Source organism: Halichoerus grypus, chromosome 4 (assembly GCF_964656455.1).
Source record: "Halichoerus grypus chromosome 4, mHalGry1.hap1.1, whole genome shotgun sequence".
NCBI lineage: Eukaryota > Metazoa > Chordata > Mammalia > Carnivora > Phocidae > Halichoerus > Halichoerus grypus.
This window is the reverse complement of record NC_135715.1, coordinates 70,507,314-70,534,238: the sequence shown is the minus strand read 5'-3', so window position 1 is coordinate 70,534,238 and position 26,925 is coordinate 70,507,314. Positions and strand designations below refer to the sequence as shown.

General features: G+C 42.2%; 1 protein-coding gene across 4 annotated transcripts in view; it reads right to left on the bottom strand.

The window, feature by feature from the left end:
* Positions 1 to 7,647: 7,647 nt before the first annotated feature.
* The window catches only part of HMGB1 (high mobility group box 1), a 125,831-nt gene continuing 106,553 nt past the window's right edge, over positions 7,648 to 26,925 (bottom strand). Inside the window, exons 2-6 of one of the 4 annotated variants that reach the window (XM_036099668.2) lie at positions 17,150 to 17,207; positions 11,451 to 11,613; positions 11,083 to 11,228; positions 10,409 to 10,583; positions 7,648 to 9,345 (exon numbers count right to left, since the gene is read on the bottom strand). In XM_036099668.2, the coding sequence (XP_035955561.1) occupies positions 9,169 to 9,345; positions 10,409 to 10,583; positions 11,083 to 11,228; positions 11,451 to 11,600 (648 nt within the window). In that variant the 5' untranslated portion in view covers positions 11,601 to 11,613; positions 17,150 to 17,207 and the 3' untranslated portion in view covers positions 7,648 to 9,168. Of the gene's footprint in view, positions 9,346 to 10,408; positions 10,584 to 11,082; positions 11,229 to 11,450; positions 11,614 to 12,086; positions 12,380 to 13,776; positions 13,934 to 17,149; positions 17,208 to 26,925 lie in introns of those variants that run through there. The other 3 variants (XM_036099667.2, XM_036099669.2, XM_078070505.1) reach the window with 3 other exon arrangements.

Genomic DNA, 26,925 nt, shown 5'->3' with positions numbered 1-26,925 from the left:
AGTTCAAGTTAGCAAGAGGAAACCTCCACAGAGTAAAATCATCCACACATTGATGGTACCACACCATGTACTTAAAGCAGCCATATTTTGGTGAATGGAACTTTAAAATCCCTTTATAAAAAATTGAAAGACTTCGGGGCGCCTGGGTGGCTCAGTTGGTTAAGCAACTGCCTTCGGCTCAGGTCATGATCCTGGAGTCCCAGGATCGAGTCCCACATCGGGCTCCCTGCTCGGCATGGAGTCTGCTTCTCCCTCTGACCCTCTCATGCTCTCTCTGTCTCATTCTCTCTCTCAAATAAATAAATAAAATCTTTAAAAAAAAAAAAAAATTGAAAGACTTCTTCGTACTGAGTGTGAACTTAGATTGCAACCATAATTTTGGTCAGCTTTCTTATGAATCCATTTTGCTAGTTTATCTTTTAAAAGTCTTCTTCAGGCTTTCTCCTCTTAAGTCTCTGGAGTGATGCTAGATGGGTTTTATTTTAGGTTTTTAGCCAAACTTGGGTCCTGGAAAAGAACCTAGATGTTGACAGTCATCTGACAATTTCTGTTACTTACCTGCCTGCCTTCCTCCCTGGAATTAAAGAGACCAGAAACTTTATGGAGACCCACACTCCTGAGCCCTCAGGAGGAAGAATAACAGTTACAGGAATTTCTTTGTATTTCTGAAAACCAGTAGAAGCTACTCCTGGAAGTCTACTGCAGTGAAATCACAACATACTGCACCTAGCAGCAGGTTGCCTACCTCTAGCAAACATGATTCCAGATTTTTTTCCCTGGAACACGGCTCCGAAGGGGCTGTCCCACCTTGAAGGAAGTGCTTTGACTGGATGCTCAGTAAGTCTCGTCCATCAAGGAAATGCTAACAGTTGTCCTAAAGGTTAGAAAAAATTAGATTTGGCTTAACAATGAAGACACAGCAAAAATTAATAGTAAAGAAACTATCTCTTTCTCTCTCTCTCCTTTTATTTTCCTGGTTAGTTGATCTTAACTGCAATTCTTTAAAAATCCTTAGGACCTTAATGTTTAATTTTTGTAAAAAAAAAAACTTCAAGTATTGTATTTACAATGGAGCTACTGTACAATAACATATCTCTAATTTTTAAAAATAAAATCAACTTTATATCTAATGGTCCATTATAATTATCTGTAGAAGCTCAGTGCTTAAATATTCATGACATAAAGTTCTGGAATGTTGAACTCTAAAGTTTAGGTTCTTAAAAGAAACACGAAAATTATATTACTTTTCAGATCTGATCTATACAGTGTGAAGTCCAATACTCCTCAGTGTATGAAATGGATTCCTATGGGATTGACTAGAAGATGAACTTTTTATAATTAATCCCATTTTGTGTTGACCTGTTGGCCATCAGTCAGTAAGACATGTACTCCCCAGAAAAACTGTTGATCTATGCGTTGGTCTTAAATCATATGTGAAAATACACTTTGCCTTATTTAATGAAAATAATTCTGATACAAATTATTAATTAATAAGTTTTGGAAATTATGTCGATTGTGTTTAAGAACAGTGATACAATGAAATGAAAAGCAAGAAAGCTCTAGTGCTTTTGTAAAATTTTCAGTTTTTTCACATATTCCAATTGATCTACACATTCTCTTTTTGCAGTCCTGCAATTACTCAAATATAAAAGCTCTTTTGTTAATCTTCAACCTGAAAAGTAGTAAAATAACAGAAGTGTAAGGGGGAATGGACATTTCAACCCAATGGCTCTCCAGGCTTTTCAGGCTTTTCATCTGCTGGCTTTTGAAGGCGTACCCCTTTCACAATTTCCCCCATTGCTGTGGGCACGAACCTTTATAAAACCTTAGAAATCGTGACCCAACTCTGTATCCCTTATATGTAAAAACTCTCTGAATAGCCTTTTTAAAAAGTTATTACATTTGGGTGAAAACTTTCCTAAGGCAGCTTGGTAAAGTCCCCCCCAAATCCGGCTCATGCTTTGATTCAGCAATTTCACTTTGAGGAATAGATTTATAACCCACAAAATAATCATGGGCACAAAGGAATGGATATAAGGAAAGGATAGTCATCTTAGCCTTATTCAGGACAGTAAAAATCAGAAATGACACAAATGTCTAAGAATATGGGATGAAATGGATCATTTATGGTATTTTACATTCATTCAGTGGGATACCATGCAGCCATTAAAAATAATGCCGTGCAGAATAAGAATATACAACGACATAAACTTTTGTTTAAGAGAGACTCTTAAGCAGAAAAAGTAGTTTACAAATAGAATGTTTGCAAACATATCACCATTTTTGTAAAGCAAAAAAATATATACAACCACCAAAAGACAACCCAATTTAAACATGGGCAAGGGACTTGAATTAGACGGTTTTCCAAAGTAGGTATACAAATGGCCAACAAGCAATGAAGAGATGCTCAGCATCATTAATAATTAGGGAAATGTGAATCAAAACCTCAATGATATCACTTCACACCACTAGGATGGCTATTATTAGAAAGAAAGACAAGAAAGAAAGAAAGAAAGGAAAGAAAGAAAGAAAGAAAAGAAAAGAAAGAAAGAAAGAAAGAAAAGAAAGAAAGAAAGACCAAACCAACCAAAACACAGGAAGTGTTGATGAGGTTGTTAAGAAACTGGAACACTTATACATTGCCATGGGGAATATAAAATGGCTCAGCTGCTGTGGAAGAGTTTGGTGGTCGCTCTTAAGAAGTTAAACATAGAATTACCATATGATCCAGCAATTCCACTCTTAGCCATATATCCCAAAGAGTTGAAAATAGGGATTCAAGCAAATGCGTGTCCATGTATGTTCATAGCAGCACTGGTCACAATAGCTAAAAGGGAACAGGCCAAGTGTCCATCACTGGATGAATGGATAAATGAATTGTGATACATATACACCAGGGAATATTATCCAGCTGTAAAAAGGAATGGAATACTGACACATACTACAATGTGGACAAACTTTGAAAACATTATGCTAAGTGATAGAAGCCAGACAAAAGGCCGTGTATGATTGAATTTGTATGATATACCCAGAATAGGTAAATCCATAGAGATGACGCAGATCGGTTTCTGCCAAGGGCTCAAGGGGAAGGGGAAATGAATAGGCACGAGATCTCCTTTCGGGGTGATGAAAATGTTTGGACCTAAACTGAGGTGGTGGTCACACAATACTGTGAATGTACTAAGTGCCACTGAATTGTTCACTTCAAAATGGTTAATTTTATGTTATGTAAATCTCACCTTAGTTTGTAAAATTACATATAATTATATATATAAATTAATTCTATCTATACCGTGTTATATATATATATAAAAATCTAGAAGGGCACACAGTATAATTAATAGTCTGACTAGTAGAAGTGTAGATTTTTATTTTTTTTGCTTATTTGTTATCTTTCGGTGAAGGCAAATTTCATTCAGAATAAGGGTAAACAGTTTTTCAGAAGTTATCATGGTATGTAGTGTATTGCAATCCTTCCTTCTACTTGTGTTTAAGTTCATGCTGCAATTCTAAGGACACATCAGTAGCACACATTCTTCCGATGCTTCCCAGCTCTTTAGAATCGGGTAGCTTATAACTTCCTATGATTGGCGATATTTTGGTTTTGTTTTGTCTGCGAGTGTTCTGAGTCCCGGTGATTAGGGGGGAGGTCCTGAGAGGAATCACAGTGATGGCCCAATGTGCGGGCTGTGCTTGCATATCAACTCTAGCCACGGCCGGAGAACCCAGGCATGAAAGGAAGGGGTAGGGAGGAAGTCTTCCAGCTCCTTCCTATGGTCCTTAAAGGAAAGAGGAAGGAACTCACACTTTTTTTGCACCTACGGTGAACCTGTTTGGATGCTGCTTTTGGTCCTTGAGCAAGCTTTGGAATCTCTATGGGCCTCTCCGCCACTACTTCGCAAAAACGCACAGGAACTGCAAGAGCCCTTGGAGCCTTTTGCCACTCGTGTGCTCTGAGCCTGCCCTGGTGATCTACCTTATTCGGTTGAAGGTCCCCAAAGCAAGTGGCAACTCTGGGTCCTCTTGTGAAAAGGGGCTCTCTTCTCTGGTCTGCCTCCCTGCTTCTCAGCCTGAGTGTGCCTAGCCCTTCCTTATGCCCAAATCCCAGGAAGGCTGACTCCAGATGGCGGAGCAAGGCCTGAGTCTCCCTCAAGTTCAGGTTGGGGAGCCGGGAGGGCACTGGATGTCCTGGCTCTGAGTAGCCTTTAATCTTACCTCTTCACACCTTCCTGGGCATTATACTGGTACCTGAGGGGGTGTAGTAATTAAGCTTCCTGTTTTTCTTTGCCTTTAGTAGGAGTATTCTCTCATACCCAACAGTTACTTCTTTTTAGAACTTTTATTCTCTTACCTGGTTTGGTTCAGAACACTTTAGAAGATGATCTCTAACAAACGTTAACAAAAATATGGTAAAGGCTGTAATGAGAGAGTCTATGTAACTCTAAGGGAGTAAGTTTAATTCCACTTTAAAGCCTCTTCATACACTTGCATTTATAAATGCATTTGGAGTATGACCTTCTTCCTAAAGTACGCTCTCCAGCAAGGAGGTGAAGCAGTGGTCAAGTCTATTCCATTTAAGGCAGATTCTCAATATCCATTTCACTCTTCAAAATAACATGTCATCCTTTTAATGCCCAGGATCTGGCCTACATGATCCTTGACTACAATTTGTAGCAGACTCCTCACTTCCTAAAACTGCTGGCTACATCTTCTGTGAGGACTGACACACCATCTTTGCTTTAAAAAAAAAAAAAAAAGCCCCCTAATAAAACTCTCGGATACTTCCATTTAGGATGAAGAGTGCCAAAATGGAAGGAAGTTTCTTATTTTCAACCAGTAGAGAACTTACTTACTTTTGCAGTAACTTTTAAGAGAAATACTTTGTTCAGTAGTTTAATAGTCAATAGCTAACCCAAGAGTCTCTCAGTTCTGATTCTGCCTTCTTGTATTTGGGTGGCTCTGAACAAATGACAGTATTTCAGTATTTGAATTTCTCATCTTTAAAAGATGGATAGTATTTCATGGGCCCAAAGAATAACCAGTCAAAATCTTAATTTATCATAAAAATTGTTAAAATGTTTCAGGGTAAGTATAACCTTTTGGGGAGGCAATTTGTCAGAATCTGCCAAAAATTTTATTTTAACATTTTTATTTATTTGTCAAAGAGAGAAAGAGAGAGAGAAAGAGAGAGAAAGAGAGAGAGAGTTCGCACGCACAAGCAGGGGGAGCGGCAGGCAGAGGGAAAAGCAGGCCCCCTGCTGAGCAGGGAGCCTGATGTGGGACTCGATCCCAGGACCCTGGGATCATGACCTGAGCTGAAGGCAGACGCTTAACTGACTGAGCCACACAGGCGTCCCCTGCCAAAAATCTTAAACACAACTATCTTTCGAGTCAACAATTCTACTAGAGGTGTCTACAGACTTACCTATGCCTACACAGATGCTCACTGCAGTACTGTTAGAAACAGGAAAAACTAGGAAACGTGAATGACCCTCAATAATGATCAAATAGATTATGGGGCATCATACTATGCGATGTCACTCCTATGTCTGAATTGTGTGACTCAGGAGAAAAAAAATAAGTACATCATAAACATTTAAAAGGATCTCTTTAGTCCCCACCTTCACTGATTTTCTGCCCACTACTGGCTTTCAGCTTCCATACTGGGCCCCTGCCGACCATTCCTCATGCCACCACTTACAGGTCTATCGTGATTCCTCATGTCATTCCAGATCTCTGTTAGTACTTCCTCTTTTTCAGTGGGTGACCAATAAATTCAACTTACATAGAAGGTCCAAACCAATGGACATGCCTAAAGACCTAAGTGATTCCACTTCACCCTGGTCGGTATGATCTCCTTCAGACTGGGATATGGGGATTATGTATTTGGCGTGGCATATATTTCTACACCATGGTGCATGGTTAAACAGCAGCATTCCTAGAACAGAGCAACATCTTTGCCTCTTAACTCCAGGGAGCAACTTGGCTTAGAACCAGGGAATTTCCCAAGCTGTGGCAAGTGTTAGCACTACTGTTCAGTCTTTGCTATTAGAAGACAAGAGAATGAACCAGCCTACATCTTTTGTTGCATAGGTATCCAAACCATTTGCTGGCTTTTGTGTAGTTTCAAAAGGCATTTCAGGTCACTTGAAAACGAAAAACAAGAAACAAAAAACAAAAACAAAAAATATGAAAAAAGCTTTAACTTACCACCACCTCTTATTAATAAAGTACCCTAATAACTAGCCAATGGTTCACACTTGAGTAACAGGGAATGCCAAGATGTAGGCCGCATTTGATTTATGTGCCATTTGTAGTGATACCATCATATGCAAAAAGTGCCTGGCCGGCACTGAAAAAGAGCTATTTCAGCCCTTTCAGAGGTGTGTTGTACCAAGCTGACCTGTATCTGAACTTTCATCATAGATTATGTGATGCCAAGGAAAGGAGTTGGCCACATTTTTCATTCAAAAAACCGCTATTTTGTCTCTCCAGTGTAGTTTTCAATATAGCTAGTTGCTACCCTAACATCTGGGCAGTACTTATAATTCTCTAGGCAGTGAGGGTAATATCTGTCAAATGGCACTGCCACACACATTTTTTTTTTCATCCCTGTGGCGCACAGGACACAAAGATTTCCTTTTTCAGATTTCACTCTAAGAAAATTAATAAACATGGCAAGTATTAACACCTTGACAGATGACCACAACAATGACAGCAACCAGCCTGCCGTAGTGCTCTACCTTCAGCTGGGAGAAGTTACGGAACGGAGATGAATTTATTTAGGTTTTAATCCATACTGACTTTTGGAGTGCCCCAAATTTAATACTAAAATTTATACTGGTTTTCCTATTAAGAAAATCTTCATACCCGTAGTGCTGTAACTATCTAAACATTAAAACTGTTCCTACACGTTAACTTTATGACAAATCATCCCAATTATACCAAGGCTTTACACTAAAATACCTAAAATCTCAAGCCCAAGGGATACTGCTGAAACACTAAACAGAACTATATTAGCTCCACCAGATTGAAGAGTTTTTGTCTTTTTTCTGTCAAGATCTGAAGCCAGTTAACAAAGTTTTTGTTCCCATTCTCGACATCTTAAGAAACTGGTAGTTGTCATGACACACCCACTAAAGTTACAAGAGTTTCCTTGAGGCAGAATTCACTTTTAATTGGATCACTTACCAGCAACAGATGTTGACAGTTGTCATGCTATAGCTATAAGCAGAAACATCCATGTAAGGATACTAACTTGTTCCTGTTGACTAAAAACTTTTATGAATTTTCATAATCACAGCCTTTCTGAGGTCCTCCATCTAACTTAGAAAACTGATAAATTTAGATTTATAATCACTTTAACTGCATGTGCCTTGCTTTGAAAAACTATCTTGTTTAACCCAACATTCTGAAAGTAAACTTAATTTTTCTGCTTTTATATATACAGCATCCCCTGAGAACACTGACAAAAACTTGTTTTTACCAGATCATGAACCTATTTATAAACATAAATATTTTTAAAGGGAAAAACTTTGCCAGACCTTATACTTGTTTAAATGGTGCTGCTAAGAGTTACTACTGGAAAGATTAAAGTATGTATATAACAAAATCTTAAAATCTTAAGTGAAAGCCATTTAACTAATATTTAAAACCTCTGCAATTATTAGTTTATTAGTATCATCCAGGACTCAGATGTTCAGTATTCCTCCTGAAATTACATAAACAAATGCAAATGGAAAGAATCCAAGTCAAAATTATATAACAAAACAGCACTCCATCACAAAAGCGTGTAAAATTACAAGAACGCTATTTTAAAACACTGGCACTTTAAGAGAACGATAATCTCAAAAAACCACAAAATTGCCAAATTGTTCCCTAAACTGCTAAGTAGATAAACATGACTCTAATGAATGAGTTAGGGTTTTGTAAAGAAAAATCAAATTCAAATCAGATAACTCATACTGAAATACAAAGTTTTAAGTGTCTTCTTCCCTTAGGTCTATTTGACTTTTATAAAGGAGCAAACTATAATATAGGAAAATATACCTGATTTTAAATGTGGCATACATTTTAGAAGTTGGCCCAATTAATTAAAAATACCTTTAATGGAAAGTCAAGTTTCCTAAGAAATCCATATTCAGATAAACAGGAGAAGACATTTACAGCCAGCACGTTTTTCCAGAGCCTTTGCTGGGACTAATGTCAACAAAAAATTTAATATGGCAGTCTTGTATTTTAAGCTCACGCTTTTGGGGATACATTCTCAGGTCTTCTTTAATGTGGGAACTGCAAATATAACTGCCATTACATGGTAATGGGAGTTAAAAGAATGTAGAGTCCTCATGTAAAGATTAGAACATACTTTTCTCTTAGTCCTTCAAGGACAGACTTTTCAAAATGTTTGATTCTACTAATCCCATGCTGTGAATAGACTGGTTACTCTTCACTTTATAAATGTGACTGGGCTATGTGTGATCTGATATCAATCGATCAAGATTTGAGTTTCAGTTATGGATGAACTGTCTCAATTCAACTTTTATTACCCTCATCATGAGTATGCAGGGTGCAGACAAAAGCTTTTTATCAGCTAACTATATGAAAAGATAAACACTGTAATAATCCATGTGATCCAAAATGGGCAAAAGCAAAAGACTAGCTTCCCCTCAAGAAGAAAAATTTCAGACCTATGAAAAGGACAACAATACTAATAAAAAAAATTGTATTTACTTAGAAGCATTCAGAATGTCAACAAAACAGCTGCAACTTTTTTTTTTTTTTTGCAATTACAGAGTGGTATTCAGTTAACAGAACAACAATTATTTCGTAGAAGCTGCATCAGAGACAACTGAAGATGAAAAACTACCATCCCCATATATAACTAATTTGTGCTGTGCACCAACAAGAACCTGCTTTAAATTTCCATGCCAATTTACAACCCCCATACTGTACCAGGCAAGGTTAGTGGCTATTGAAAATACCACCAGGACAGGGCTATCTAAAGACACATTCGGTAGTGTGTTAACTATACAAAAAAAGACACTGTACAGTTTAAAAACAAATCTTACACAGCCTTACATTTCAATTTTTTTCTTTAAAAGGAGTGAGTTGTGTACAGGGGGGTTAAATGCTTTATAGACAAGAAAAAAAAACTGCGCTAGAACCAACTTATTCATCATCATCATCTTCTTCTTCATCTTCATCTTCTTCATCTTCCTCCTCCTCCTCATCCTCTTCGTCTTCCTCATCTTCCTCCTCTTCCTTCTTTTTCTTGCTCTTTTCAGCCTTGACAACTCCCTTTTTTGCCGCATCAGGCTTTCCTTTAGCTCGGTATGCAGCAATATCCTTCCAAAACAACGGCAGGAGAAAGTGGAAGGAAAGACAAAACAGTTAAGTAAAGGGAGAAAAGAAGTAACACTGAACTTGACCAAAACTTGATGAGAACATCAAGATCCCAATTACACGAAAATACCACGTATCTATAGACTCACCCCGACTCCATAAATGACTGAAGAATGCATATAAAAACACCAGGAGATAACTGCAATTAATAATCCGTAACTTACAGAATAACATGGTCTAATATTTGCAATGTTATGCCTCACTGAAGTACAAATTATGTACCACATCCTAACTTTAGTTTATTAAAACTAGAATGTAGAGACTTCGATTAAAGGGTAGACACTGCCACCTTCTGAATGCAAAACAGCATTCTACAGGTTTATCCCAGACCCTAATCCATAGTAGAAAATAGTCTTAAAAAAAAAAAAAAAAGGGGGTAATTTGCCAGTAAGCGTGCAATTAGGTTAAGAAAAATCTAGAAACCAACATTTTCCCAGATGCCTAAATAAGCTACAATTCAACTTAATATTCCAATTCAAAGTATAGGAGCCACAGCTTTTTCTTTATCAACTTACACAGATCAACAGACTTAGAACTTTTTTTTAACGAAGTTGGGATTTTTTTCTTTGGTTATCTAAGGAGTCAACATAAATGTTTCAGGGTACGTTTAAGAAGGATATAGTCTTTATTACTTTGCCCAGACTATTTTTATAACGTGTGTCTGATCATTTAAAGTAAGTAATCATTTGACTCAAAGTGACTACCAAAATTCTCACAAATTTGGAGGTATTAGAGAATAACAAAACCAGCTTAAGTGTATGGCCTTGCACCCAAGTTAAAAAAAAATTAATTTATTTGATCTTCTATACTCTTTGAATGATGGAATAGAATTAAGACTATAGCCAGCCAATGGCACACTGAATGTAGCTGTTAATCTAAAAACTGCATTACACCCCAAACTCTTAGAAAACCACAAGAAAATAGGAAACTGAGATGAGGTACCAAGTATAATCTAACATCTGGCATACCCTTTCATCATTACACTGAGCAAATCCATACTTCTTACCTTTTCATATTTTTCCTTCAGCTTAGCAGCCTTCTTTTCATAAGGCTGCTTGTCATCTGCAGCAGTGTTATTCCACATCTCTCCCAGTTTCTTTGCAACATCACCAATGGATAGGCCGGGATGTTCTCCTTTGATTTTTGGGCGATACTCAGAACAAAACAAGAAAAAGGCCGAACTAAAAAGACAAATTTAATTTTAGGATTTTAAGTTTACTATCAAATGTGTATTGTACTGTTATATAAAAGCCACCTCTAATTTCTACCAGGTACTGGACAGGGTACAGATGTTATATGCTAAATATCCTTCATAACCAAAGCTTAACTTACAGCTATTTAACTTATGGTACTACTAGTTGAAGATATATTACTGCTAAATGCTAGAGGTCAAAAAACAATTCTGCAAATCACTCTAAGTATTTCAGATTGTTGGTATTTCTCAAAGTTACATTTAGGAGGTATATTAAGTGAAGGAGGCAAGTGTCTAATTCAAATGCTCTGGTTAAGCCTCCCATTTAATAGGCATTTTACTTACAATATTCAAATATACCAATGTGAGCCACTTACCAGCTAAGAAACTTTGATCATACACTCCAAACCCACAAGGTAGCTTGCTAAACTTCTATCTGATTCTACTGCAAAACCCTCCTTGAAAATAAAAACAGGCAAGATACTTACGGAGGCCTCTTGGGTGCATTGGGATCCTTGAACTTCTTTTTTGTTTCCCCTTTAGGGGGGATATAAGTTTTCATTTCTCTTTCATAACGGGCCTTGTCCGCCTTTGCCATGTCTTCAAATTTTCCTTTCTCTTTAGCAGACATGGTCTACAAAAGAATTATTTGTAAACTTAAGTCGATAATGAATTTTAATAAATTGTCCTCAAAGTATTAAAATGACTAAAATAAGTATCCTTTGCTGTTTACTCAGCAGCCTGTTCTAACATCACCACTCATGTTATACAAATGGCACCTAGGCTTTTTTAAAATCTTAATTTGGACTTAACTTTTAAAAAATTACCTCCTTAGTTATGTTTCAAGCCCCCTTACCTTCCACCTTTCTGAGCACTTCTTAGAAAACTCTGAGAAGTTGACTGAAGCATCTGGGTGCTTCTTCTTATGCTCCTCTCGGCAAGTTTGCACAAAGAATGCATATGATGACATTTTGCCTCTCGGCTTCTTAGGATCTCCTTTGCCCATGTTTAATTATTTTCTAAAAAGAGATAAAGTAAATGTTTGATGTTAGCAATGAAATTATAGCACTTTAACTTCATGGGGAGTGAATGAAAACCTCAGTATGGGTTATTTAACGGTAGTGACATTAACCTCCTATAATATTAAACAAGAAAATGGCAGGGATAGCCAATTCCTAGAAGAGGCTATGCCAAGCAAAAAAAACCCAAAAAACAAAAAAAGAAAACCCCAAACGGTCCTTCAGTGAGCTCAAAAAAGTACAGACACGATGGTATCCTCATACAGTATTCGTTACTCATCTGCCTGTATCTGCTCTGAACGAATACCTCATTTAAAAACTTTTTAAATGTACAAAACCATTTTTAATCAACAAAACCAAAGACCACAAAACTAATGCTGCCGATTGGTGGATCTGCACCACCTAAGGAATAAATAGGTAAGAGCCCAAGTGAGTAGACTTTTTCCAAATTATGGGCCTAAATCACCGTCTACCTGAAGTTTTCCCAATGAGGACTTTAAAAATACTCTCTCTGCACAAAACTTTGCTGGGAGGAGGGAGGAGTAGAAAGCTCCAGCGCTCGGACCCAGGCTGGGGGGTGGCGGTGGTATTTGTACGGCTGCCACCGCGAGGCAGCCTCGTTTCCTATCGGTTTGGCCCCGAGATGTATTTCAGTTCTGACTAAACACGTCCGGTCTGAAGTTTCTTCGAGTAAACAAGGATGAGGGACAAAAGCCACTCCTGCTGGTTGCTCTGCCTGCCCCCCCCAACCAGGGGAGTATTTTTTTTTTTTAATCTGTGAAAGTCGGGGCGCCGCGCGAGGCGGGCTCCGCACACCTTCCCGCCACTCGGCCCCCACCCCCAGAACTTCGGTGGCGGCGGGGCAGCCGAGGAAACACGGGGCCGCGGCCCGGCCTCCAGGCCCCGGCCCGCCCGCGCCGGGGCCGCCACGTGCGCCCGTCCGCCCGCCCGCCGGCGCAGGCCCCGCAGGCCTCCCCCATTTTGTCAGCTCGGCGGAGGGAGAAGCCCCGCTCGAAATGGGGGCTGGCTCCGCCCGCGGCCGCCGGGGCCGGCGCGCACGGAATGGCCGCTGCGCGTCTTCCCCGCCTGCGCCGCCGCCGCCGCCGCCGCCGCGAGGGCGAGCGCGAGCGAGAATATGGCTCCTTCCCTTTGTGTGTGTGTGTGTGTGTGTGTGAGTGAGTGTGTGTGTGAGTGTGAGCGCAGGCGGGCGGGGTGCGCGCCGCGCTCTGGCGCACACACTCGGCCATTACAGCCGGGGGGGAGGGGCGGGGGGCGCGCGGACCCGGACCCTCCCCCTCCCGACCCGCGGGGGAGGGGGCCGCCCCGGGAGGCGCCCACCGGCCCGCCGCTCCCCGTCCCCCTCCGCGCGGGACCGCGCGCCCCGGCCGCCCCCGCACGGAGAACGCGGGGCTGGGAAGAGAGGAAAAAAAAAGTTGCCTCGGAACTGCTGCGCCCAGCTCCCCCGCCCGCTCCCGCCCGCCTTGTTTTCTCTCCAGCCAGCAGCGCCGGGCCGAGTCAGCCATGTTCCAGCGAGCGCAGCGGCGCCGCTCCCCCCGCCGCCGAGCCGCCGCCGCCGCCGCCGCCGCCGCGCCCGGGCACAGGCCGGCGGGCCCGGCCCCGCGCCGCCGCCCCCGGCCCACCGCGCCGCCTCGCCCGCAGCGCCCGCCCGCCCGCCCGCGCTCGCTCGCCGCCGGCGCCCGGCTCTCTGCGGCGGCCAATGCAGCCCGTGGAAGCGCCGCCGCCTGCCCGCCTGCCCGCCCGCCCGCCTGCCCTCCCGCCGCCGGCCCCGCCGCCCGCCGCCCCCCGCGCACGCCGGCAGCCCGAACACTCGGCCCGGGGGCCGAAAACACGTTAAAAAATTTTTTTTAATTAAAAAAAATTTTTTTTGCGCCAGTCAGCGCGGACGCCGCCGGGGGTGGAAACTCGCGGGGCTCGGGGTTCGCAGCGCCTCAGGCAGCCTGTGGGCCGGGGTTCCGGCGCGGGGCAGGGCTCCCGGCGCCCGAGAAGAGGCTCGCTCCGTGCGCAGTTCCCCCCACGGTCCCCCCTCATTTGCCTTTGTGTGGATCCTGACCCGCCGGCTCCCGGCCGCGGGGATCCGGCCACCGCGCGGGGTGGAGAGCTGCCGGAGGCGCTCTCCCCGCCGCGGCGCTGCCCCAGACTCACCCTCAGCGAGGCACAGAGTCGCCCAGTGCCCGTCTGGCTCTCACTTGCCCCGGCGCTGTCTCTATGGAGCTCAATGTACTGCAATGGCTGTGAGAGCGGGAGCCAGACGCAGCCTCCTCACTCTCTCCGCTCTGTAACATTACTCTCCAGCCAGCGCGGCTCCTATTGGCTACCGCCAACTCACGGGGCTCGCTCATTGGCCCGATACCTCCCATTGTCCTGACCAGAGCCCGTTTGCTATTGGCTGTCTCCGGGGACACGTCATCAAGGATTGAAACAGCGCGCAAATCTGAATGTGTGTGTATGCCGGGCAAAGAGGCTGAGGCGGGAGAGGCAGAGGCAGAGGCAGCAGCTGCTACGGGAAAGCAGAGCTCTATGGTGTATGTGTGCATGTGTCTAACCCAAGCCAGCCCCACACCGGAGCGGCCGCCGGAGCGAAAAGGGCCTGACTTTTCCACAAGTGTCTCCAGCTCCTCAGGCAAAAGAGACACTCACAGGCCTCCCCCCCCCTTCTTACCCCAAACTCACTTCCAAAGTCACTGAGATAAGAGGCCCCAGAATTTTAACAGACCTTCAAAAGTGAGGGCGACAGTATGAGATCACGTCCCCTGAAAATTGGGGTGTCGGCTAGTGCGGAGGGGCGAAGGCGGCCAAGATTCGAGCCCCTCAACAGCATATGGTTGCGTTACACTTTAGATCTCTGGAAAGGCAGGGCTTTCCCTATAACAAAGTGACATGATCCAGTCAGCCGGTTTTAAAATACCCCTTTTCTGGGCTCATAAGCTGTAACGTCAAGCTTGCTGAGCAGCTGAAATCTTGACTCAGTGTACAGGCATTCAGTTTCACTCTTTTTCTTGGTTTGATCGAGTTTCACAGCATGTCTAGAACTTTTTATTTAAATACAAAGCACTGTCTTAACTTCCTGGAAATCAAATAATTATTCCATGTAATTAAAGCACAGCTACTTCGTCTCGATATGGGGTACTCTAGCAGGAAATGTTTGTGAGGGCCTGCTAGAATTAGCAAATTCATTAGAGACCACATTTTTAACTGTTTGGCTATTTTATTTGACTGGGTGTGGATTACTGTTATAATCAAACGAATCCTTGTGATGCTATCTTTCCCTCCCATCACACCACTTACTGCATCCATGTAACTGCTCTAGGATTACAGCAGTTGTAGGTATATTGTTACCCGGAGGATTAGATGCAGGCAGAGAGTGCATATGCCCAAATCCACAGGCTGTGGTTTCTCTAACTCACCAAGCTGGCCGGTATTAATAGACATACTTATTATGTCTGAAAAGAAAAGGTACTAGCTATAATGGCCAGTTCTGAAGACTATAGCTCTATCAGTCTTTTATGAAACTATTATCTATTCCTCCTTAGCCTAAGCAGACCACACCCCTATTCAGTTATAACAGACTTCCCCTTTTTCACTCTCTAATGGTGTGTTTATACACTTCTAAATCCACCAGCCAATTCCTCCCAATGTAATAGATCAAAGTTAAAATAAATCATTTTATTATGTTAATTTCATTTCTTATATCCACTCAAAGCATCCATAACCAAATGTATTTGCTCCCATTTATTAAGCTGTTTGAGAATAGGCTTAGATAACCTTTCCTGACCAATGGTTTTAATGCTTACTCCTTTTTTAAAAAAATACATGACTGGCCTCAGGGATTATAGCCTCGTTGAATGGATAGTACATGACACCTGCATGTGAAAATGAGTATAATATTAAAGAATATATAAACTAGTATAATGTACATGCAGTATTTAAAAAGTAAACATCTAAAGGTAACTTTTATATTGTTATTTTCACACATATTTACTCTTGTCTACTTTCTCTATGAATCAAATTTTGCGCTCTATTCAAATCTAGACATTTACTTCAATTCTGCTTTACAGCCTCAGTGCCTATATCGCAAAATATTCGTAAAAATTTTTGGCATTTTAAATGGCATCCACGATATCGAAATTTGACTATTATTTGAAGACAGCACCATCAGTATTTTTCAGGAGCAGTGTTGGATTTGCACTGTCCCAACCACACACTTTTACCAGTTTTCTATAACAGCTTACTCCTACCAGGCTAAGTTCACGGTCACAGAACCATGGGAAAGCAATGGACCCACACAGGTTTCTATTTAAGCAGAATGGTATGGTGAGTAATAGGCACTAGATTTAAATAGACCTGAGTTCAAATCCCAGCTCTGCTACTTAGCTGTATAATCTTAGGTTTTTTAACCACCTTGTGCTTCAAGTCTCTCAGCTATAAAATGGGAGTGATCACAGGGTTGTTGTAAAGATTAAACTTTTTTTTCAAAGGTTTCAAATTATGTCATGCTGATCCCTTCAAACCCATGACTTAGAAAACATCAAGTGTGGGGCACCTGGGTAGCTCAGATCGTTAAGGGTCTGCCTTCGGCTCAGGTCATGATCCCAGGGTCCTGGGATCAAGCCCCACATCGGGCTCCTGGCTCAGCGAGGAGCCTGCTTCTCCCTCTCCCTCTGCCTCTCTCCCTGCTCATGCTTTCTCTCTCTCTATCTCTGTGTCTCAAATGAATAAATAAAATCTTAAAAAAAAAAAAAGAAAACATCAAGTGCAATTAAACTCGAGTTTTTCTTGATTATTTTAATTTTATATGAGGGCAGTGGTTGCAAATCTAATTAAGTTTTTTTTTTTAAATCCTAGACTCAAACAACACTAATTTTCATCCATGCCTTTATATATTCCCAAGTATAACAGAGGCCATGTTGGAGAGAAGAAAATAAAAAGCTCCATTTATAGGCACAGCATTTCTCATATTTGTTTTTCTGTGATTTAGGCAGGGAAAAGCATAAAAAGGAAGGAAACTTTTAAATAAACCTTACAACAAACTTCTAGCTCTAGTTCTGCAACCTTGATGTTCACTTATTCATGATGTTAGACCCCTTCCTTCTTCAACATGAGTCGTTGGCCAGAAATTGGCATATATTTTACTTTAGAGTTATTGGGTATTTTATTCTAAATTACAAAGATAACTAATTCAAAAAGCCTGAACATTCTCTCCCTACCTGATTTAGCTAACTGAATTACAGATTTTCATTAATATAGTTTACACCCATCCTGAAGCCTGCCTCGATCTCCTCTAGGATAGGTGAAATGCTTCTCTTCTGTGATCCCATAATATTCTGTACATTAATTACCATGCTCACAAGTGTACTTATCCAGTTATGTGTCTGCTTGTCCTATGGCACTGCATCCCTTAAAGGCAGCGACCCTAGCTTATCTTTGTATCCCAAGCACCCAGCAGGGTGCCTGGTATCTAGCAAGCACTAAATAAAGGCTGTTGAATAAATGAATTAACAGCTGAAAGAGTACTTACTGCAAATTATTGTTTTAATCTTCCTCTTCCATCTTTGGAGATAAGCATTTGGGTCTCTCTAAATCAGAAGGCAGGAAAATAGAATAATAAGTAGTAAGTAAATGTTAGGATACTAAGTTGAGGATAGATGCCAATTGCATCTCACTCCTATAACTTAAAAAGGGGAAGATGGGGTTGAGGGGCTGGAGGGGATCTCGAATTTAGACAAACACATACATTTTTAGCATTTAGCAGTTTCCAACTAGGCCAAGGTTATTCCTTGTTGGATACAGTGAACTACGGCAAGACAAATAAGAATTTATCACAGAAAACTGCAAGAATGTCTACCCAAAGGTTGCTTCTAACAGGCCTTTGAAACTTAACACTAATGTAAAAAAATATAAAATGCAGACGGGGCTGTTAAGTCTTTGGCTGAAGGATACTGATTCCTCCCCAATGCAATGAGTCCTAAAGTCAAGCTATGTGCATTCTCTTGTCTCTCCTTCTCAAAAAGGGCCAGGTTCTGAAAAGGAGCAGAAACACTAAACCAAATTGTCTGATGAGGTCAACCATACTACGGATCACACATACTTAAAACCTTTTTTTTTTTTTTCTTTTCCCCAAGTGTGCTGAAAATGAAGGAGAGAGGAATTTAGGAAAAGAAAAGACAGGTTTGTGAAGTCTGGACTACAACCTGGGACACTGAGTTCCAAGCCTCCCAATCCCCCACACAGGGACTTCTGGATAGCCCCTAAGGTCTGTGCTCCGTTTCCCCAACTCTTACTTAGGACTAGTGATACCTTATCTAACTTGAAAGGGTGGTACAGGATAGGCACAAAGCAAGACCACAGGTGGAGGGCAGAGAGGTGGTGTTACATTTGTCAGTGTGCGGAGAAGGGGAACCTGGTCCGGAGTGCTTAAGTACTTATGCCCCCAGTCTGAGTTTTGTCTGAATGTGGCTTGCAGATGGGCAAACAGTGGCTTCAGCTGGGGGCTGCACTGAGGGCCGAGGCAGAGAAAACAGTCCCGAAGCTGATGTATACCAATAATATCTCTAGAATTGGAATATTTCACTGGTGAATAAGGAAGAGATACCATACCTTTTCTTAATAAGATGCCTGTCCTCTGCCTAGTAAAATAATGGTATACCTGGGGAGGGGAAAATTTATTAGTAAAACTTTATATAAAACGATGATCTAAATTCAAAAAATATCACTATTAGAGGTCTTGATCTCAAGAACCACATCAACAGACCAAATTCAGCTGCTGTATTGAAAGTGCTATAAACCTTAAGAATAAATGTTTTAGCACACCTACCAAAGATGGCTACAAGCAAAAAGAGGGACGACAGCAAGTGTGGGTGAGGATGTGGGGAAACTGGAAACGTCATACACGGCTGTGAGCGTGTAAAATGGGGCAGCTGCTTCGGAAATCAGTCTGACAGTCCTTCCAAAGGTTAAACATAGAATTACCACATGACCCCGCAATTCCCACTCCTAGGTATGTATCCAAGAGAAACAAAAACATGTCCACACAAAAACTCGCACATGAATGTTCATAGCAGCCTTATTTGTAATAGTCAAAAAGTGGAAACAACCCAAATGCCCCTCAACTGATGAGGGGATAAATGAAATGTGGCAATCTATACGGCTGGGTATTATCGGCGACAGAGGGGAAGGAAGGACTGATTCTTGCTACAACATGGATGAAACTTGGAAACATGAGGCTAAGTGAAAAAAGCCAGTGACAAAAGGCCACATATTGTATGACTCCATTCACAGGAAACGTCCAGAATGCAGAAATTTATAAAGATAGAAAGTAGTTTAGTGGTAGCCAGGAGTTGGGAGGTGAAGGGAAGGGGAGTGACTGCTAATGGTTATGGGGACAAAAATGTTCTGAAATCACATTATAGTAATGGTTGCATAACCCTGTGAATATACCAAAAATCACTGAATTGTGAGTTATAGCTCAAGAAAGCTATTTTTTTAAAAAAGGAACAAGTGTTTTAGGAGTGGTTTTGGTTAACTAACAAACAGAGAAGGGGATGACAGAACACTACCTACTAGCTAATTTTGTCCAGTCCTTTCCTGCTGCTGCCCCCGTTATTGAACACCTTGTGAAAATGGTGGCTTTCGTCTTCAGTAGGTGGAAATTTCATCTATTATTGGAGTTAACAGATTATGTGCTTACAGTGTATTTTTGCTACAAAATAATGTTAAGAGCACTTCCCAGGGGTACCTTGGGAGGTTTTTCTTGAGAGCCCGGGGTGACTGCAATAAGCCAGCTGAACCATAAAAGTTAGGTCGGAGTGCAAACTGGCAGGCCTCTGGCCTTATCTGATGCACCGATGTTTCTCATTCGGCCAACACAGTGTTTTTAAAAGTTGGATTTTTTCCACATTAAAGAAATCCAGATATTTGGCTTCTTTTGAAAAATCAGAGATCTGATAAGCTTGTATCCACACTTCGATAGGGTGACAATCTTGCAGCATGAATCATGGCTGCCTTCCTCAAAGGGGGTGTTTGTCCTATAGTTGGGCCACAATCCCAACACCACTGCCTAAGCTTTCTACTTGACTTCTCACCCACTCATGCTACCTGCCTGGAGCATCTACAGGGCTAGATACTTGAGCTTGCAAGTCCCGAGTTGGGTCCTTATTATTTTATGGCTATGAGCTGTGATTCGGAAATTTTCTTGATCAGAGATTCCTTTCATAGAAACACTTACTATCACGACAGGGAACACAGAGAGCAGGAAACTGAAGCAGAGGGGTCCCTTGGGTGAGAAACAGAACCATTTTTGGTGATGTCATAGGTAGCATGTACCCTTGCTGAGGAATGAGGAGTCTGACTGCGCTGCAGAGGATGAGGTCTCATAGCCCAGACGAAAGACTAGAAAAATAAGCTTTATTTATCACATGTCTCCTATGTGCTGAGCACTATACATAGATCATTTCATTTAATCCTCCACAGTGATCCTACAGGTCAAGATGCTTATTGGTTTTTTATAAATAATGACAAGGAGGCTCAGAGAGATCCCTTAAGTTGCCTAAGGTCACACAGCTAAGTGAGAAAGCGACAATATTGACCCAGTTCTGACCCCAAAGCTAAAGTTTTCTCCATTAAGCCCCATGACCTTCCAGTTATTAGCTTAGCTAATAAAATTTTTAAAAAGATCACATTTTCCCACCTAAGTATACCTCATAACCTCATGGGAATCCTGACTTGGGTTTACAGCCTTGGCTTTCAAGGTTTTTGGATAGGACCAATACAGTTTGTATATACAACATCTGAGAAAAGGTTTCATGAGACAATACCTACCACTACTGTGGTAGAGACTGCCTTTTTTCCTAAAATCCTAAATTTACTTCCCGGCCCACCAATGGGCCCCACAGTTTGTAAAACACTGCATTAGACCTATAGTAAATGAGCCCCGTTTCCCATCCAGGGTACCAGCCACTCTAGATGCCAAGTGCAGGTACTGCGGGCTGACTGAACAGGACTGAAGAGAGGGGCAGATCGGGAGCCATGCCCAGCATCCACGACCTGCAGCCAGAGCCCCCCCAGTGCAGCAAACGAGTTTGGCGCCAAGACTGTGGGACTGTCCCAAGCCCAGAGAAAGACTCTGGAGACAGGAAAGGGGAGTACTTTGCTCTGCCAGGGAGACCCAAGACAAAAATTAGTGCTCAGGCCAGAGGCCTCTGGGAAATGCAAAGAAGATCCCTGCACATCACCAAGGCCTAGAAGAGCCATCCTAGCAGCCCTGATAAATATCATCCTCACCTGGGTGAGATTCCCCACCTTGCATTTGCCTCTAGTGAAAGTCAGAGGCCAGAAGCACAGGAGTCCCTCTGCCAATCAGGAGCTGGACTGGTTGGAAAGATGGTCTCATCTCCCCAGCCAGGTACCAGGCCTTTTTGTTTAAAAACCACTGAGTGCCCAGAGTGGCTTGTGGGGCTAAATAGCAGGTGATTGCTGACCCATACCTGTTGCTCATGAAGATGTTAATTAAAAAAAAAAAAATCAACGACAAAAATACATGTATGCTTTTTCTGAAAGGTTGCTGTTGATCTTTGTTCTAAGGTTTTCTTTTGCCTTGCAAGAATGGGAATAAGGAAGTAGGAAGGAGATAACCCGATTTAGCATATTCTAACATCAGTACTACCAGCAAATTGATCCCACACTCAGAAATGGAACTGATTTGGAAACATTCATGGTATTTGACCAGTGATTTCACTTCTAGGAAATATTTAGAAAACAATCAGAAAGAAGTAAAAAGCGCAAAGGTCTAACAATATTAACTGCAGCATTATCTACAATGTGGAAACAACCTACATACCCAATGACAGGGGTTTGGTGAAATAAATTCTGGTCCACCCTTATGACAGATAACCATGGTGCCACTATCCAGTTGTTATGAATACTAAATTCAATGCCATGGAGAAATATTCATAATATCTTACGAAGGATCCCTGGTTTGGAAAAAAGTGTATATGTAAATCCAAAAAAGAATGGAAGGATATACTAAAAAATGGTAATAGTGTTTATTTCTGGTGAAAGGTTATCTTTGTTTTCTCCTTACACCCTTCAGTATTTCCCCAGTTTTCTACAATCAATTTATATATCTTCTGTAATTAGAAATAAAAGCCCCAGTTTGTTAAAAGAGGAAATTTGCTAATAAAGGACTCAAAGATTCGATCATTTTGAAAAATTCAGACCTCATTACTCTAGAAACTCTTCCCTATAAGGAAATATACTATATATATATATAGTATGCTGTACCATATATACGTAAGTCATGCACATTTATCATAGGCCTGAAGTAAAGGCATCTCCATTGTTATCCGCAAGTGACCATCCCGATAACACAAATCAGAATTAGGTAAGTGTTGGAAAGGAAAGAATCAGCATCTACTTGAAACAGATTTTACCTCTTGTCTCTACTGATGTGTCTTCTTTAGTGGATATTCCTTCTTTCCCCATAATTCAGTTCCCAGTCGGCTTTTTGCTTCTCTGCTCTCTTAGCGACCTAGGCGACCGCACATTGAGTCTTAACCTCCATCTCTACATAAATGACCCTAAACTTCCCTTTCAGCCTTAGGCTCTCTCCTGGACCCCACCACTCACCAGTTTCTCAAGTTCACCTGCCTCCTTGCTAGAGCATGCCTCTTTCCAATTTCCCCACTCACTCTGACTTCCCACACTGGCTCCATTTCTAGGAGTCTGAGATTCCCCCCTTCTAGCTCTTTCCTCACATTAAATTCTATAACATCTATGTCACAATACTTTGAATCATTTCTTTTTTTTTTTTTATTTGTATTGGCCCCAACTCTAGTTCTGGCATTAGCTATTTTGTGGTTCAGAGAGGAGAGTTTGGAACCAGACCCTGTATTTTAAAATCCTGGCCCTGGCACTAACTAGCTGCGTCACCTTGGACCAAGTGAATCAACCTCTCTGAGCCTCAACTGCTCCTATGAAATGGATAATACTCCCCTTTGAGGGGAGTTGTGAGTTTAAATGAGCTCATATACAGAAAGAGCTGAGCCTAGTATGTAAATTGCTTAAAACACTGTAGATGATCAACAGATGTTGGCTGTTTATTTTATAGATCATTTTAAAAACTGGTATTATTAGTATTTTCCCAATGCATAAAACTCCACTGCTTAAAAACTTTCCACTTAATTACAACGTTTTCGTCCAAATTAACTCCACAATCCTCACCTGGCCTTCAGGGCCCTCCCTATTAAGGCACATTTCTCTCTGCTTCCCCTTCTACTGCTCGCCTATTTTCCAATCCACCTGGACCTTGTACTCTCCTACCTTCGAGCTTCTGGTTGTTTCTTTTGCTGGTAGTGTCCTTCCCCCACCTCTACTGCTACAATCCAACCTGTCCTTTAAAACCTTCCCAACCTTTTGTAAATCTCAACTTGGTGGAGCTTTCTTTCATTTTTGAGTTCTGCCTTTCCAATGGTTCTACATTGTTGTGCATAGAACAATATATGATCATATGTTTTGTAACCTATATAAATATATTCCATATTATGCTCTCTTCGTCTGTTTCTCCAGCACTTTGTTCATCACAGGCACCCAATGTCAGCTGAACATAAAGGTGTGGTTTGGCTTTCTGTCCACACCTATCACGTTGTTGATACTCAATTTTAAGAAATGATACCTAGAATTCCCTTCCCTTCATAGATTAAATTACATTCTAGTATGTTGACTTTAGGGACATGCAGCAAAATGTATTGTCATGTGGTCATTTTTGTTGGTCAAATCCGTTGATATGGGCAGCTTCAAATTCAATTGTTTAGGTTGGCCCCTATCTTGATCATTTGGGGCAATGTTTTTATGAACCGCTGTTTTAACAGATTTTCTTTTCCGCTTTTTACCGTGTGAGACGTTGTTATAGTTCGTAAGCTCGTAAATCTATTCATATTTTGATTCACGTAGTTTATTAAAAATCTTTAAAGTCAAAACCGTAACACCAGGTTTCGAAATGGTTGCGTTTGTGTGGCAACAAAGAGGCTTTCTGAGGTTAAAACACATTTTTTCCCACAGTGCCAGATATAACAAAGGTTCATAAACTCCCCTAAAGTGTTATCATTGTTCTTGTGTAGAAAACCTACTTTGACACCAAGTGTGTGCTCGCCGAATTCAAGGAATTTAATCTAGGTTTTACATTTGGAACAACAACAACAACAACAAAAAACCAGTTTAGATTCACCTGGAAATACTCCAGATGTAACAGGAGTAGCGGATTCCCCAGCTGATGCTAGTGGTGGTAGGAAGAGGGACGCAGAGTAAGCCCCACCTGCGAGGTCTCTATAAGGACCAACTCTCTGGGATTTTGGTCACTCCCACCCAGTGCTGCACTCCCCGTACTGTCACTCTCCCCATCCCTCCCGGCTCCCCCCATCCCTCCCTCTCCCTCCACCCCCCCTACCCCCCCACCCCCCCGCTCCAGCCTTCTCTACTCCACCCCCACCCGCCCCCTGCTTCTCTCCCAACAATAGCTGCTGCTTCACAAACAGGGTGCTTGAAGCACCTAGTTCCTGGGATTATACTTGCCAAGTGGCTTTGGGAAACAAGCTTTTCTCAAGCCTAGGCATCAAAAGGCACTTATTTCAACACTTCAGGGAAAAATAGTAAATAAGGAAATTAATAATCTCATCCCACGCAGAAGAATAGATTTTGGAGAGGCTACCTCTCTGGTTTCCAGCCTCTCTTTTAAAAGAGGTAGAATATTAGTCTCTTCAATCTTTTTCCTTTTGTGTTTTCTTACCTTACCTACACAAATGTCGACTTCTGGCAGGTAGAAACCATAAGCAGTATATGGTGGCAAGGGATAAGCTATATGTTTATTAATGACAGAAGATGCAAAGAACATTTTATGTAGCTCTTAAAATCTTCAGTGGCTGAAAGTGCACTTCGTATCTTTCTCAAAGGTTTTTTTTTTTTTTAAATGGAGCGAAATAATACAAATGAGATTAGAAGAGGACCTGCTAGAACAACAGAAGAAAAGAATGCCAAGAAGGGGTAAGGGAAGGCTGTAGATGGGGAAACCAGGGCCAAAGCCAGTGCTCCACTCAAAAATGATCCCTAAATCTAAGAAAGTGTTCCCCAACATCTAAGAAAGGTGTCCTGAGGGAGTTTGTGAGCCATAAATGCCAGGGGTAGATGCTATCTACATCCAGGAAGAGCAATAAGAAAGAATTTACATCCATATCTCCAAAAGCTGAAACATTTGGAGCAGACTCAAGGCAGAAGACCTGCATTTTTCTAAAGTGAGATGCCAATCACATCAGAGCTGCAAAGAGTGGTGGGACAGAGTCAGCCTATGAAGGAAAAGAAGCTACCCTCTTACCCATTAGCCGGAACATTCCGGCTCCATTCAAGTATCCTGTCTTGAGTGTGCTACCATAGACACACATGATTGTCACCAGTCACAGATTAACTGATGTCAGGCACTTGAAGGAACTCTTTCAGGCAAAACTTCCACTCACTTAGAAAAGTTGCTGTATTGGATTTGGATCCCTTCCCCTGTTTTCTCTTCTCCCTCTTCCTCTCCATTGTCTAAGAAATGAAAAGCAACGACAACAGCAAACCAGTTATGAGCAGGATGGTAAAGCGAAGAGCAGCATGGAGCTTCCTTGATCAGAGTGAGAAGGCCGTGCTGTTTGGAGAGTAAGTGCCCATGGATGGGGGTTGTGGAGGCAGAAACTAAGATTTATCAGGCATTTACCATCTGCTGGGCACCACGCATGCTTGATTTCATGATAACTCTTGAAGCAAGTCCTTGGAGTTGGGGCTACTTTCCTTGTTTTACAGAGTAGGGAATTAGGGTTGCTGAGGGCTTACCCACTTGGTCTCTCTGGCTCCAAAGTCATGACACCCTGTATGGATGTCTCCTTATAATCTCTGCTTTGGCACTAAAATCCAACCATCACAAAGAGAGACATTCCAAAGGTAGCAACATGACTGCTATAGCAAAAGTGGAACAGCATTGCCTCTTCCTAGGGTTTCTGTGGGACACGAGGAAACCCATGTTCTTTACCAGTTATTGAGGAGGAATCATAATGGAACAGAGGATGGGTCAGAGAATCTAGCGGGGCGGTGGGGGGTGTAGCGCCCAGCATGCTGGGCCCCAAGGTAAGTGGTCCAAGTAGGTACAGAAAACCCACTTCATTCTTAGAATCATCCCTCATCCTTGTGGGTCCGCCATGTCTTAGAAACTCGGTAATGCTTTAGGGTAACCATGAGAGTCGGGACTTCGCTCACCTCTGCGCTCCCCAGGAACACCCTCTCATGGTGCTGTCCAGCTCAGTTGCCCTGGTCCCCAAGCCCACTCATTTCATCACTGATTCCTCCCTTTCCCTAACTCCCAACAATCAACAAACCATCAAGTCCTGTGGATCCTGCCTCTTTTATTTATGCCTCTGATCTACCCACTTCCTCCCATTTCAAAGGCCACCCTCCTAGCTGACGCCATTGGCTCTTGCTTAGTCTACTCTAACAATTTCAAACTATTTTTTTAAAAGATTTTATTTATCCATTTGAGAGAGAGAGGGCATGAGTGGGGGGAGGGACAGAAGCAGAGGGAAAAGCAGACTCCCCGCTGAGCAGAGAGCCCTAGGCAGAGCCCCGTCCCAGGACCCCCGGGATCATGACCTGAGCCAAAGGCAGACACTTAACCGACTGAGCCACCCAGGCGCCCCAGTTTCTAACTATCTAATGTCCTTGGGCCTTGGCTTTAGAAAACTCCAGGTAAACATGATAATATGATCACAAGATTTCCCTACTTAAAAAATCCCTCCAGGACTTCCCATTGTCTGCAGAATGTTCAAACTCCTTAGCAGAGCATCCTAGGCTTTTCATGGTCAGCACCTGCTTCTCTCTCCAGCCCCACACTCCATGCTCCCACCATCTTGAACCATTGGGAGGTGCTGGGACGCATATGCTTCCTCAGCCACTTGCAAGTTCGTCAGTTAGGATAATCCTCCACCTGTGTAACTCCTGCTGGTCTTTCAGCTTCGATGTCACTGCTCCCAGAAACCTCCTTTGACCACCCTGATCTGAGCCCAACCCTGGGTGTGGCACTCCGGGCAAAGCTCCTACTGTACTCTGAGCCCCTTCCTATTTTGACATGCTCTCACCCAGGCCTGCAACTGCCCATACTTCCAGTCTGTAAGTCCTTCTAGGGCAGGGCATGCTTTATTCACCATTTTTCTCAGCATTTAGCCTAGAGCCTGGCCTATAGGAGCCACTTGAGTCATGAATAAGTGCTTACATATAACAAAG